This window comes from Pezoporus occidentalis, unplaced genomic scaffold (assembly GCF_034315485.1).
Source record: "Pezoporus occidentalis ecotype Australia unplaced genomic scaffold, CSIRO_AGI_Poc_V1 ctg19, whole genome shotgun sequence".
Classification (NCBI taxonomy): domain Eukaryota; kingdom Metazoa; phylum Chordata; class Aves; order Psittaciformes; family Psittacidae; genus Pezoporus; species Pezoporus occidentalis.
Window position 1 is genome coordinate 5,610,562 of NW_026913748.1, and position 15,447 is coordinate 5,626,008.

At 41.7% G+C, this 15,447-nt stretch overlaps 1 protein-coding gene across 7 annotated transcripts in view; it reads left to right on the forward strand.

The window, feature by feature from the left end:
- Nucleotides 1-9,414, forward strand: part of DENND5B (DENN domain containing 5B) — a 116,464-nt gene extending 107,050 nt beyond the window's left edge. For all 7 annotated transcript variants that reach the window (XM_062616510.1, XM_062616511.1, XM_062616513.1 and 4 more), the window contains 6 exons: nt 90-208; nt 1,344-1,531; nt 3,184-3,266; nt 3,426-3,552; nt 4,353-4,527; nt 5,463-9,414. In XM_062616510.1, coding sequence (XP_062472494.1) covers nt 90-208; nt 1,344-1,531; nt 3,184-3,266; nt 3,426-3,552; nt 4,353-4,527; nt 5,463-5,646 — 876 coding nt within the window. In that variant the 3' untranslated portion in view covers nt 5,647-9,414. The remainder of the gene's footprint in view (nt 1-89; nt 209-1,343; nt 1,532-3,183; nt 3,267-3,425; nt 3,553-4,352; nt 4,528-5,462) is intronic.
- Nucleotides 9,415-15,447: the final 6,033 nt, after the last annotated feature.

A 15,447-nucleotide genomic window follows, 5' to 3' on the forward strand; every position in this document is an offset into this window, starting at 1 on the left:
TACATTTGAGACCATATGTGTGCATGTGGTGGTGGTGGGGATGTGGTCTGTTGTTTTTTAAATTAAGTGAAAACTGTTATTCATTTCAGTGCCAGAACTTAGGGAAGCTGACGACCGTTCAGATTGGTCATGACAACTCAGGGCTACTGGCCAAGTGGCTGGTTGATTGTGTCATGGTCAGAAATGAAATAACAGGACACACGTACAAGTAAGCATCAAGTTTTAATTTTCTTTGTCTGAAATTCTTACTTGTTAAATCTAGAGAAAGCAAGAATGTTTTTCATCAGTTGACAGAGCACTGTGGGCTGATTTGGGTACCTGGTAAGGTTGGGCTGGTCTCCCCTACCCCAGTTCTCTCATTTCAGAAGCCCTAGTTGAAGTCAAATAATCTAATTGAGACATGAATGTAGGATTTTCTTTGCACCTCTCTGAGACAGGACAAACAGTATGGATACTGTTGAAGTGATTCATATGCTTGTGTCTAATAATTAAATCTCTCGATTTAAAGTAGTGTGGTAAATTGTGCACAGATGAACTCTTTAAAACCCCAAGGGATGGATTTATAGTTTAGGGCAAATCTTTTATGTCTTTTTCATTTTAAAGATATTCAAATGTCTAAGTACTGTACAAATGTACAGAAAGTCAGATTGCAAGAAAATAAAAAGGTTTGATGATTTCTCGATCTTCTGTTGAGTTCATACGTCTTGTATTGAAATGATCTCCTAATTCACCATTGGTGTTACAAAGCATCTGGCTAAGCAGACTTAGGTTTTTTTATCTAAATGTAGATTTGAAAAAGTATAATTCAGAAAGATGAGCTCAGGGTTGGCCACAGGGGGAAAATATAAGGAAACTGGGTACAAAGACTGGGGGTATGGGCATGTTCATGGCTTTCATTAGGAATGTGGATTGGGTCAAAACATACAGCAGTAGAATGTGCTGTATGAGATTTGAGTATGAGGAAACGTCACAGCTTCAACTGGGTGGGAACTCTGTGAGGGAATTTAGTTGTTAATCATGACAGTATTTTTAAAGGCAGAATATCACTTCTGGTTGCAAGTCAAAAAGAACCTGGCAGAAATCAAGATGTGGACCATAAAATATACGTATGACGCTTTGTTGTCCTGGGCTTTCATGCACTCTTTGCATATTTCCCTTTTCCTAAGGATGATTGGTTCTGCAGGGAATGCTGCCTGTTGAGCTCTGGTTTGTGAAGTTTCTGGCTACAAAATATTTCCTGCCTGTTAGCAGTGTTCATTGGGCGCGAGCTGTTCCTCTAGCTTTGAGATGAAGCTAGAGTGCTTGCATGGCTGACCTGTGCTTGTCTTGGGTGTGTGTGGCAGGTTTCCCTGTGGGAGATGGCTGGGGAAAGGTGTTGATGATGGCAGCCTGGAGCGAATACTCATTGGAGAGCTGGTGTCCTCCACATCTGATGAAGAGCTGGGGAAGCAGTGCCGTACCCCACCGCAGCAGAAATCTCCTACCACAGCTCGACGGCTTAGCATCACTTCCCTCACAGGGAAGAACAACAGTAAGTCCTTTCTTTTCTCCCCAGGGCCCTAGACAAGGGGGTAACAATGGCTGAGAAATAAAGCTGTTGTGAACAGGATTGCTCCTATTAAAAAGAGGCTTGGTGCAGAGGAATAGCTGCAAGCTGATGAGTTTTTCCTGCCCCAGTTTGTGAGTCTACAGCTTGTTCTGTGGCTGCACACACTGCCTTTTTCAATGTCCCCCATTTGACAGTTGAGAGATAATAATCTCTTTCCTTGAAGCACGGAGATGTGAGATGAGGGAGGAGGAGGCAGCAGAATTTGCATTAGCTGATGCTGCTCAGCTTCCCAGCTCACTTTGTAGTCAGTGGGAAGACAGTCCTCTCTCAAGGGCAGGTCAGAATTTGATATGGATACTGTGAACTGCCTTCTAGAGGAGCACATCTTTAGGGGGACCCTGGGGGACATCAACTTTGCATTCCTAAAATTAGCTTTTATGAGTAACTGCTGCTGGCTACTGCAGGGCATGGGACTGTAAGGGCCATGTGAGGCATTCTCCACTAAAGCAAACTGATGAGCACAGTGTAGATCCTGTTCATAAATCTGTCCAGCTCCTGTAAACCTAGAGGACATGACTGCTGAAATGTCAGGCTAGGAAAAAGTAGCCTTCAAGAGCAATGCAGTATCTAAAAGCCACCATGGGGCCACTGCAGCTTTTCACACGAGTCCGTATTAGCTGGAGAATTGGGCACCAGAGCATTTCCTTAGGTCTGAGAACACTAAGACCCAGTAATTCATTTGTCTTGAGAGCTAAATGAGGCTCTGTATTAGACCTGCCAAAGAATGTAGAGGTCCTGATGTACTAAAATGATGCTGAAATACTCCATGCTTCCAGAATAACAATTGTAAGGCAAGCTAATAGCAACCTACATATGTCTGAAAAATAAGAAAGGACTTTTAGAAGAACCATGAAAATCTGGCAAGCATCTGCTTAAAATTAAGTTTTAAAAGTTCAGTCTGTTTTAATAAGAAAGTGAATGAGGACTGGATAATTTTCTGCAGGTAAGTAATTTTCAGCACAGGAAGATGAGACGGTTGCAGGTGGAAGCATAGCATGATTCAATAGTAGAGGCATACAGCTAAACAGATGCAGGGTAGGAATATGGCATACATTTTAACACAGAAGATAACTTATTCTTGGAACTATTAATAAGGAATATTCTCTCCCTGTGGTCCCCCACACTGGTACAATGACTAGAGATGTGTCCAGATACTTTTGGGGGCTCATTAAAACATTGTGGGTTCCAGTCAGAAATTAATGAGTGGTGGGTTTTCTGGCCTCGGTCATGTAGAAGTGAGCCAAATGACTGGGCTACAGCCTTTCAGCCCACATCTCCTCATGTTAGGGTTGCTGTACTCTATGTAATGAGAAAGAAGTGATTAACTCAAATAAAATATTTATCAAGCCAGATCCTTGGGTTGTGCATTTTTAAGTAAGGCAATTTATTTGACCATTCCAGGGTTGCTCATCAGTTGCTTGTAATAAGGCTCAGGATTACACAAGACAAATGATTGCCTGAACTCTGTTAAAGACAAAGAATAATTCCTGCAGTTCAAGCTATGTCATCATGAGAGTTTGATGAATGTTTTAAAGTTGGTATCTTCAGCTAGTATGCTCTCCATCATTTCACAGAACCTAATGCGGGACAGATCCAAGAGGGAATTGGGGAAGCTGTGAACAATATTGTGAAGCACTTTCACAAGCCAGAGAAAGAGGTACTTCCTATTTTTCATTACTTGCCTGGAACCTAAAATCCATGTAAATATAATGAGAAATGGAACTGAAGTACTAGTAGAGACTATTAACCTCTAAATTTGAAGGTTCTGGCATGCAAACAAGACAAGTTGTACTTACAGACTCTCCCTTCCTCACAGAGAGGGAGCCTTACCATTCTGCTGTGTGGAGAGAACGGCCTGGTTGCAGCACTGGAGCAGGTCTTTCACCATGGATTCAAATCTGCTCGCATTTTTCATAAGAATGTCTTCATCTGGGATTTCATAGGTAAGGTGGTATGTGATTTGGAGGCAGAAGAAGAAAGATAAGTGCAAAATGACTACTCACACACAGATCTTGGGTTCTCATGAGCTAAGGTGTTATTTGTTCCTGCCTGGCACCTGTTCCAGGTTGCTTGAAGTCAATGAGAAACAAGATAGAAGATGAGAAATACTAAGCTCTGTATAAGGGATGAATGTGAATCTGGGCAGAACTTTAAGAGCACTTCAAATTCTAGTCATTTATTCATAACTGAATGTTCAAACAGCCAATTTTCTGCCCAGAAAGAAGGTAGGCTGGAGGTTGCGGTAGAGTAGCACTTGCTGTCAGGGGGAGACGTAGGAAAGGGCAGGGAGGCAAAGGTTTATATTTGTAGTTGTTTGTGAGAACTCTCCTAATCACTACATTGGTCTTCTGTGATGCTTATCTGTATGCCTACATTGTGGTAATTTAAGATGTACTTACTCCCTTAAAACATACAAGTTGAGATACTTAGCCTGAGGGTAAGTGCTTACTCAGAAAAGATGAAAAATCAAAGCTGATGGTATCATTCAGAATGAAACCACTGACAGGTACTCTGGTGCAACTCCCTGATGTTACCTAACTGTATTAGACATCAACCAGTCCGATGACTGCTGCTATGTAGCAAAGGTGGAGATCATCACCTACCTATGTTCTTGAGAGTGAGGTATCTGTATATAAACTGTGTACTAGCTCTCAGCAAGTTGTTTTTCTGAGGATTCCCTTGTCTAATTCTATGTCTCAATGAAGTTACATCTCACTGGGTTCTGATTTTCTCCCTACCACAGAGAAAGCTGTTGCTTATTTTGAAACCAGTGACCAGATTGGAGATAATGAGGAGGCCCTTTTGCTTCAGAGATCTTCATGCAAAACCTTCTGTCATTATGTGAATGCCATCAATACTGCTCCAAGGAACATTGGAAAGGATGGCAAATTCCAGATTCTGGTTTGCCTGGGGACAAGGTACCTAATTGCTCTTTGATATATGTGTCCTCTTGCATTAGACTAGAAGAATATTTTTACACCATTGTTATTACCTTTAGTTTTCCATTTTAAGACATCTCACACCCTTCTATTACCCAGTACCTATTAAAGCTGCTTTAGTACTACGTGAAAAATTGGATCAAAGAAGCAGTGTCTAAACTGCTAAAAATGTTTTGAGCTCTTTTATAACTGTTAGCTTGACAGTCATAGGTATGAAGTCTGTCTTGAAACTGTATTTTTGATGAAGTGATGGCTATGTGAATGCAAAATTCCCTTGCAAGGGCTGGTGCATTTCTAAAGCTTCATTAAATCACTTTGCCTATGAAAATGGGATGTCTGTTACAATTTTGACAAAACTATTCTAGTTCAGTCTTTCCTTGCTTTCTGTCTTGCACCTGGGGAGGGAGGTGGGGCTTGGTTATATTTTGGACGGTGGAAGTTGGTATGTCTAGAAATAAGTACCATTTTTGTCCTGTCTGTCTGGGTATGTGGAAAATCAGTGGGAAAACAGTCTATTGGTTTTGCATGAGCTTTATTTTCTCACTTCCCGATCTGAAAATGTTGCTGAATTCTTCCAAAAGCAATTGTCCAGTTCTGCTGATATCCTTCTATCTTCATTCCTACAGTATGCTCAGCTATACAAGTATACATGTGTTCCTACATGTATATTCATCCAGTACTCATTTAATATACATGTATATTCATTCAATATACTTGTATTCCTACATGTATGTTCAGCTCGCTGTGTTTTATTAACAAAATCAAGGGTTATGATTACAAAGGAAGCTTCTATGTGGAAACAACATGTATCACCCTCAAAAAGAGCCTGCATATTCTGAGTTGTGTTCTTGGAGAATTTATGTTTGAGATCTGTTTACTTGGTGCTAAAATAATTCTCTTCATCCTCTTCGCAGGGACCACTTGCTCTCTCAGTGGATCCCATTGCTGGCAGAATGCCCGCCCATTACAAGGATGTATGAGGAGAATGCTCTCCTACGGGACCGCATGACTGTCAACTCCCTTATCCGAGTCCTACAGACATTGCAAGATTTCAATATCATCCTAGAAGGATCTCTCATTAAAGGAGTGGATGTTTAGCATGGCTTTGCTGAGAACTTCATTATTCCTTTCCCAAGCAAGCAAACCACAATTGGAGACCTGTCAGGACTTGAACACGATGGTAGTGCACCACTGTAAGGCAAAGCTGCCAGTTGAAATGGGAGTGGGAAGCCCAGTTTGTGCCTGATGGGGACTGTCCTCTAAAGCTGCAGAAAGCTAAGATGCAGTATTGTAGTTTATTTGAAACAGAAATTTAGTATAAAATAGAGTATTTTCATGTGTTAGATGTGTGTAAATATGCTATCTTCTTTAAGAAATTATACTACTCTAAGAAATTTTTCTTAGACCGAATGTTCTTGTTCTGACTATGAGTAGCTTAAACCCAGGGAAGGACTGGGGGGAGGGAAGGACCGAGGCAGGAAGGGATGCCGCTACTTGCTTGCAAGGAAGAAGCCAATCAATGTGTAAATACAGTGCAAACTCAGCAGGGCTTTTTTCAGGTATTGCAAATTAATACAGCAAATATCCTTATGTAGCCATTGTGATTGTCTCACTCTTGGAAATGTTGTAAGCATATATGCTGTCTTACCCTACTGTACATGGGCTCTCTTAGTTCTTTGTTTGTTCAAAGACTCAAGCCATTCCGTGCATGGAAGTTGTGAGTCGTCATGTTTTTTTTCTGTTAGGTTTTATGTGTCCCTTCTGTTGATCTCCAAAAAGGGAGACAAGTGTTGAAACGCTTAAACACTGGCGAGGAGGACTGCTGTCAGCCTCAGAGCCTGAGAGTATGAGAGACCTGTGTAAGGGGTGCTGCTGCAGCCTGAGATGGGAAACGATGGCTTGCTTGAGTCACTTGGTGTATCCCTTGCCTATCTAGATATTCTGATGATTCCCCCTCGCCCTCAGCCAGTTTGTGTTGTGGATGACTTCTTTTTTCCCCATGTTGAGGAATTTGGTTCATACCAAATTCTTGCTGTACTTGAGAATAATCATTGCTGTAGAGCCACAAACATGGATGTTGCTGTGCTACTGAACTGTATCAGCTGGTTTTGAAATGCTGACAGATTATGAGTCTTCCTTTATCCCACACAATAAGTGTTCCTAGGAAGTACAGGGATCTTTGATTGATACTCTTTCTTTTTTCCTTTTTTTTCCCCTAGATTATTAAAAAACAAAAAAAAAGGGAGGGGGAAGAAAGCAAAAGGAGGGGAAAAAAGAATCTTACTTTTGTATTTTGTGGCTCTCTCTTTCCAGTTAATGTGTTACTAATACAGTGAGTATATAGAGATACAGCTCTTGAAGAGGAACTGGGATCAACTGAAATCCTGTATACTAAAAATTTAACAAGAGATTACATTAAAATCATCTTGAGGATACCATGCAGCAAATGCAGAGTATGTTTTCTGTCTTATGGATAGGAGTTGGAAGGATCTGAGGGCATAGTTGGCTTCATCTGGTTTTAGGTTTTGGAGCTTAGTTTAAATATAGGTGTGTGTTTCACTTGTTTATTCCCATTTTGTCAGTGGATTTCTGTGGATGTCTCACTGTCAGCTGTGGATTGGGAAAGGCCCTAACTGGTATTGTGAGGTTATTGCCTTGTGCTGTGCTCTCAAGTGGCATTAGGAGGGGAGTGGTGGGCAGTAGCAGGTCTCGATATGGTTTGCACGTGCTGGAGAGAGGAATAAGAGCTAAGAAAAAGGAAAGAGGAAGAAAATTAGGGTTTGCTTTCTCCCCTGCCTTTTGCCAAGCTTCTCTGTTTTCCTGTGATCCTTCTGCTGTCTCCAGTTCTTACAACAACACTTGCTTTAGTGTAAAAGTTTCACGTCATATTCCCAGCCAGAAGAAAACTCTTATGTGACTTTTATTTCATTAACAGGGAGAGTTTTATGCTATAGAAGGGGTTTTTATTTTTAAGAAAGAAGAAAACAACACTGTCAGGGAGTCATTGACTTTTATGAGGGTTCCACTTTTTAATAACCGTTCTTTCCGCCTGGGCTTGTACTTCCTTAAACTGACTAAACTCATCCCAAATACTGTAGACAGCCCTGCCATGTCACTGCTGTGGGTGTGAGTAACTAACGTAAAGGCTGTGAATGGTGTCATGAGATAGAAGCCAGAGCCCACGGATGTGCGACATCTCTCTTGCATTTCCAGAAATGTGAAATTTGAGGTGTGAGGCTTTTCAGGGTGGCCAGGCAATTCTGCTTAAAGTCAGCAGAAGATACATGACAACCCTTCAGCAGCAACTGAAAATGTGTCCCTAATACTTAACTCTATCAATAAATTACACATTTAGCACCAGAAACCATGTGGCAGCATTATTTGGTAATGACTACTTAGGATGTTTTGATTTCTATTGCAACTCAGGCCTTTTATGTCTAATTACTGCTATACATGATTTTCTTCAAGCCCAAACCAGTCTAAGTGACTTTCATTTTACTGAAATAACAACCTCTTTAGTCCTCAGATTTCTTTGCAGCATCATCTGCATTTGCTAGCTGGATACTTCTCAAAAGTACACTGCTGCATACTTCTGCAAAGACTATGACTTCAGCAGTCGTAACAGTCATCCGACATGATTCAGTTCAAGTGCAAGCAGGATAAAGTAGAAATACGGGCACCTCTAAAGGTCAAGCATAGATGAATAAACCACACACAGAGAAAAGGGCAATAACTAAATAAAGTGTTTCTTAAGTTAAAACAAGTCAAAACCTGAGAAATTTTCAAATTCAAAACAGGACATTCCCCCCTTTCAAGCTACATTAAGGAGCCTTTAGCCCTTTAACACAACTTCACGTTGGCTTTTTCAGCAAGTATTGACTTGTTTGGTTTTTTCAGGTTTCCCATCATTTGCAATAAAAATTATGTATGCCTAATATTTCCCTGTAGGCAATAAAACACCCTAAGATATGTCGAAAGGGGCAGAGCTGAGTGCCTCAGATTCCTGGAAGACTTCTTATTTGACAACTTTGGAAGTACGATTCTTTGTAGTGAATTTTTATTCTACCCTGTATTTTTTTCCTTAGTAGACCACTTTTGTTTCTTGGAAACCATGAGTTTTCTTCTCTAAGGTTTATAGATACCATTCTACCCATTAGGATGGTGAGAAACCCATCAGGATTCTTCTAAGCTAACACAGTTTTTACTTCAGTGTTAAAGCACCTTCTGTGGTTGAGAAAGGGAAACTTGGAAAAGACCAAAGCTCTCTGGTGTCTGCTTTTTTTTAAAGAAGAAAAAATTCTATCCAATACCCATCTGCAGGTGTCTGAGTTTGCATCGTCCTGTTATACTAACATCCAGCATGATAACTTGAGGGAGTCAAAGAATCAAATGCCTCACTATGTACAAAATGTGTATTTATAATTCTCTGAAATGAATGAAATTCTACTGTTTAGTGAGAAATCTACTCATGTTTATTCCAAGTTGGTTTGTGTAATTGGATATCATTGTTCAAAAATGTCTTTTTAGAAGGGTTGCACAATGGCGTATTTGAGAAAATTCCTCCTTTCAGTCAAGTGAAGGTGCGCATCTTAAGGGAAAATATTGTATGTTACACTTGAAATGTACAAATGTGCCCTGTATAGCTTAAAATGATCCTTACATGTCTCCATTAAGTATATTTTGTCTTTACATTATTACTAACTGAATAAGAACTGGATAATTTTCAAGACGACATGAGTAAAAGTATTGTTATATCAAGCACTTTAACATACATACCACAAACTGACATGAGTTTTTCAGGTTTTGAAGTACATTGAAATACAGCTTTTCATGCTAGTCCTTTACAAATAAAACTGTGAGAACAAAGGTTGGTGTCATTTTCTCCTTGCAGATGAACTGAGAGATTTGATTCTCAGACTGAAGAGCTGAACTGAGGCTCCTGGCAGTGGGAACTTGCTGAAGCAAAGAAGGAGAAAGGGAGTGCGAGGGTCTGCTCTCAAAACCTGCCCTTCTGCCTCCCCTGGCACAAAGTCTGACTGTGCCAAGCCTGACCAGCCCTCCATTTTCAAGGCTTAGGTGGAAAGTGTGGCTGATCAAAGGGAAGAATTGGGATTGCAGTGAAGTTTAGCTCTTTCCAGGGTGGCATTTGCTAGGCAGCCTGGGTTGCTCTCCCTTAGTATCTGCATGGGGAAGAGTGGAGAGAAGGGGGTGGGATCCTATTGGCAGCCAAATGGGAAGTGTGAGATTAACTGCCGCTGAGGGTCTCTTTCCTCTCTTGACATGAGTTGCTCTGATATTTAAACTCAGGGTTAAAAAGCTGGAGTGAAACTCATGCCCTCCAGCCTGTCAGTTGGCATGTCCCGTAAGAAGAGAAGTTGATACAGAAGAGATGGGTGCATGCAACAAGAAGGTGCAAAAGAATGGTAGTGAAATGCCCTGCTTGGTAATTACAGGTTTTTCTAAGCTGGACTGGATTTTCAGAAATCCTCCCCATGCTCTAGTTCTGCTGGAATTGGCAAAAATATGAGAATTTTTGAAACCAGCACTGTTGAAATACAGTTCCTTGTATGTGTGTGTATATAGTGTGTGTGAAGCGGGCCATGTCTGTTCATTCATTTTAACTCTTGGTTTTGAAAAGGCTTAAGAGAGGACTGAAGGTCTCAGAGTCTGGGACCATGTATGTGGGAATCCTGAAATACGTAATTTCATGATACTGATGTTTAGCAACAGTGTAGCAGCAAAATTATAGGATCCCATAAATGTGAATAAAATCCATAGAGCTGCTTGTGGTCAAATTTCAATAGGAGGAGTGGCCACACGCAGCACACCTCCTTACTTAATGTGTTACGCTTAAGTATGTAAATTTGAGATAGTGGGATCTGGCATCTTAAAGGCAGTAAGTACTTGAAGTAACACAGGACTGAACTTGTCCAGATGAGGAAGTGCAAATAACTTCCTCTCCACTGCGTTGTCATTAATGCGGTCTGGGAACACTACAATGTTTTCTGCAAAGGGTAGGTAGAAGAAAACGGAGAAAACTTGCACAGGTAGAAGTTGAGATAACTCACCCATCTAGTTTGTTCCTTTCCAGCATTTCAGGTGAGCTTGTTGGAAAAAAATTATGCTCAGGTTAAGAGCAGAGCTGCTTCCCTGTCTGTCACCCCATCAGTTCAGGGATTGAGGCTCCTGTGATTGCAGTCAGGGAGCATTTAATTGCTGACGTTCCTGTTTTCTCTTGTGTTGTTCCATCAGACACTATAAGCTGGTTTGAGCTCAGCACACGATGTGAAGGGAATGGAAAAATTTCTGTACAGGTCTGCTGTCTCGTGGCTGGTTAAGGTAAACTGTCTGCTGAAGCCACTGCACAGCTGATTCGTCAGTGGAAAGCTGTAGATCTGCAGGAAGGCTTGACACTGTAATAGGCCCACCTGTATTCCCTGCAGACCTCACAGGGCATCTTGGCTTCTCTGAAAGAGCTACTTCTCTCAGAAGAGTATGTGACCAGACAAATTATTTTCTCCTTTAACCAAACCCACCTTTGTCTCGAAGGGGGAAGCAGGAGGAAACACAGCCAAAACCTTCCTGATCCTTACCCAGGCCATATTTATCATAAGATGTTGCTGTAAAGGACCTCATTGCTGTGTGATCTGGTGACAATCTTGTTATCATTCAAGAAGTAATTCAGTAGGATCCATAAATGTCAAATAATCGTGGTTTATATCATAAAGACTCAAGTGTTCATACCAGGTGCTCTGAGTCATAATCTGTAAGATACTCTTCCTCTTACTTGTAGAGGTTATCTTAAGTCTCATGCAAGTCTATATGTCTTGCTCAAAGGGTAAACATAGAAGATAGCCAACACAATTCTTTCTCTTTGTGGAAAATAACAGTCCTTTGCCCAATACAGACCTGTTAATTTTATATTCTCTGAATGACCCATTTACTTTTAGACCTGGCCAGAGCAGCAAGTTAAAATGGGTCAATCGTAGTCTGTTCCACCCACAAGTGAAGTGAACAATTGAGTTTTATTTGCAAAGTGCATTTGGCAGCACTGTGCAGCAGATGTAATTCCCAAGGACCTCAAGCACTTACCACAGGGCATCTATTCTCCCAGCGAGTGACAGGCATGGAGAATGCAAGAGGCATCCCAATCTTCAAACAGTGCATTCAGTGCCAGATTCTCTCCCACTCCCACAGCCAGGTGATACAACCCTAAACTAAAGTAAACTCCTTCCTCAGTAGCAGCCAGATGTTAGTTTTGATGCTGTGCAATCCTTGTCTTCTCCTGCTTTCAACAAGAGGATTTCATAAAGCCTGGTGTTAGCCTAGGGAAGCCTTTTTCCTTGCCCTGGCTCTGCAGCCAGAGAGGAGAGATGGGCTCCTTCAGTAGGCCTTGCAAGAAGAAACCTCACTTGGCTGCTTTTAATTATGACTAGAGAAGTCCAGCAGAGGCAGCTTGTGGAGGCTAAGCTAGCATTAATGTTTATGATTGTCCCTCCCAGCACTGTCCTCCCATGCTGAATTCATTTCTTCAAAGGCATTCAAGTGATATATTGGCATGTTCTTGACACATCAAAAAACAGTTTACAAGAGCGAAATCTAAGGGTGATGGACAGAGGTAGTTGTAATTTTTACAATATATTAATAATTTAGCTACAAAGACAAGTTCCTTATCTGTCTTACAGAGGCACAGGATAGAGATCAGAAAATGTGGCTTCGTTTCTAGGTCTCCCTGACTTCCACCAAGGCGTTTTAGCAATTTGCTTATGGCATATTCCATTTTACAGCCAGAGAGCTGAGGTACAGAGTGGTGGAACTTTGCTTCAGCCAGTCTCTGCCTTGCCAATCTAGGCTGTTCAGCCTTTGGGTTAGAAACTGCTCATCCAGAGTCCATTGGTGTGTGACTGAGAGCAGCTTTTCAATGTTACCGTGACAGAAGTACCCTAAGGTCTCATCTGTGGTTAATTCCAGTTTAAAGGCATTGGTACAACCTGTTGATTTGTGTTGTTGTGGGTAAGTCTGTCTAGCTGTGTATGGTTAGAGAGTTTTGTAATTGTTAGGACAGAAGAACGGGCTTTCTTCTTACTTAACTACAATACAGTGATTATGGTTACTATCTGCAACGTGGTTAAGCACTTCAGAAATGCATACAAATACTTGTTTTGCTGTTGTGTGAGGATGGCAACTAATTCCCTACCAAAAGGGAGGAACAAACAACAGCTGCTTTGCAAGAGCAGTTCTCTACTGCTTTTCATCTTCAGGCCAAAGCTCTTCCATTAACATCAAATTAATCTTGTGCCGTCTCTGCCCTGCAACCTGTGTCTGCTCATTGCAAGCTCAAATAAACCATCACTCACACCAGAAAATGCATGGTGAAGGACAAACAAAGTTCTAGCAAGAGATTCCCTATAGTAGTCAGAAATAGTCAGTAGAAATGAGAATCATCTTTGTTGTTGGTTGTTTGGGGTTTGCTTTGGTTTTGTTGTTTGGTTGTTTTTTTTTAAGGCATGGAATTAATTTTAAATTAACTGGGAAGGCAGTCCAAAGACTGTGCTTTTTTTCTTGAGATGGCTGTGAACTCTTCCGCTGAGTGTCCTTAGCCTGTTTCTTCCACTCTGTGCTCTCACCTGAATTCAGTTTACCTGCTTGCACATATGCAGCTTTTGAACTGTCATTATCCCATGGGATAAAGAGGATGTGCTCTAAATCATACCATGCAGTATGAATCCACCAGCTTGGAATTAGTGTGGCTATTGGCTTGCCTGAGATCTAAACATCTTGCAGATGGTCTGTGGTTCCTGACTGTATAAATAGTACCGAGCTGGCTCAAACTGGGTGGGGTGCACAGGACAGCTCCCCCTGCCACCACCACCAAGATGACTTTCAGAAGAACTGCATTCAGGGAACGTAAGTGGAAGCATCACCCCATGCCTCTACCCAGCCTTCATGTTCTTAAAACTGTGGAAAAGGTTTGCACTCATGGTAACAGGAACACAGGAGAACTAGGAAAAAATTGCAGACCAGAGAAGCTATTTAATTCACTTTGTTAAAAGAGAATTTTGGATGTCAGCAGGAATTTGTGCTAGACAGGGGTGGTGTGGGTAGCTGTGATCAGTGAGAAATAGGATAGCTGTTATGGGCTTAGTCATTCGTGTTTAACTGGCACAGTGCTGAGAAGGGAGGAATGAACTAGTGGATCTTCAATGGAAATGTGTGCCCTAGGAAGTGCAAATACAAGCTGATCCACCACAGCTTACTGGAGTCAGTGGAAGTTCCTAAAACCGACGAGTTTAGACAGGCATTCATGAGCACTATAGTCTACTAAGCTACTAGTTTGTGCACAGAAGAGAAGCAGCTCTCTCTTGGGAAAATAATAAAGTGACTATTGCTGCTTCCATCTCATAATGTTTAAGCCAGTCTCACTCTTACACATAAGAGGTTGCTTCTAGGTGATCTCAGCATTTTAAGTAGAAAAGTTTATCTCTGTGAGAGGCCAGGCTTCTGCTAATGAAGATACTCAAAAGCCTTGTGTTCATCTCTTCAAGATCTTTGGTTAAGATCCTGGAAGAGAGTAGTGGCAATAGTGTCTGACAAGCAGGAGATTGAATCTGAAGACTGCCAGTGTGGATTCCAGGTTGTCGTGGTTTAAACCCCGTCAGGTAATTCGTGCTGTGAACAGTATGGATTGTCTTGCCACTATGTGCCAGATGTCCTGGATAGATCCTACCCAGCCCACTATCAGCGATCATGGTTGTAGGCAAATCTGAGATTCCATTGTCCATGGTAAAGCAGCAACTAGCAGTACAAGGCAACAGCATAGGCATGCTCCTTTTCTCCCATCCACCACCACTCCCAGCTGTAGTTACCCAGAAGCACTTTGCCAAGTAGAGCCTGGATGCATCAGTCTTTTACCCACTTTTGGCCTGTAACCAAATAAAGCCTTCCTTTGACATTGAAAGACAAGTCTGTTTGCAATAGAATCAGCTCTTGCAAGCATCCAAAGCATTGTTTTCATTCAAAAAATGATGCAGGGCTACTAGCAAGTTCTCCCAAGCACTGCAAGCTTAATGCCTTGTCTGTTTATACTGCCATCCAAGCTAGCCACATTCCTGTTGATGTCCTAGGTTGAGCTACTCAGTGAGGTCCCTCCTTAAAGAGCTTTCTAGGATGTTCCTCTGTCCCTTGGACTTTGCTTCTTTCAGGTTTCGTAAGCAGGGGGTGTTCTCATTTACTTTTGCGCTGAGAATAAGGGTTAGGAAGGGATGGAGAAGGAAGCAGCAGCAAGATGGGGGAGGAAGGAGCCTTTGTAGTTCATTGAAATGTTTCTCAGCAGGCAGTGTTTCCATAGAAGAACCTCCCTGACTTCTCCCTTGCCAAAGTACTGCTTGGGGGAGGATGGCAGGAGGGCTTGCACTCTCTTCACTCCTCCCAGATCTAAAAGAGACTTTCTGCCCTTGGCTGAGGCAATTCATCAGGTAAGGAAAAAACTAGTGAGGACTCCAGACACAATACACACTGTAACAATTTAATTGATTCTGCCTCCTCCTCTTTCAAAGAATATTTGCCTGCAAGGGCCTAATGTACTATTTTTGTCTTGTTTTAGCAATGCTGGCACAAAAGCCATGGGTAAGAAGCTGGGAGATGATGGTAGCAGCTCTTTATGTGTCTGTACAATCACTCATGGCTCTCTTACTCAGCTAATTAAAACTAAACCCCCCCTCTAGCTACCCTGAAAAATGTAAATAACAGTTACTAAAACATTGTTCTGTGGTATAACCAGCACCAAAGTTACAGAAAGGCTGTTATGCAACAGGATTTTGGTTGTGAAGAAGTGGATGGCTGCAAATCAAGTGAATGCCAGGCTTTCTTCATGAGAGAATGATGCTGGGGACAAACAGA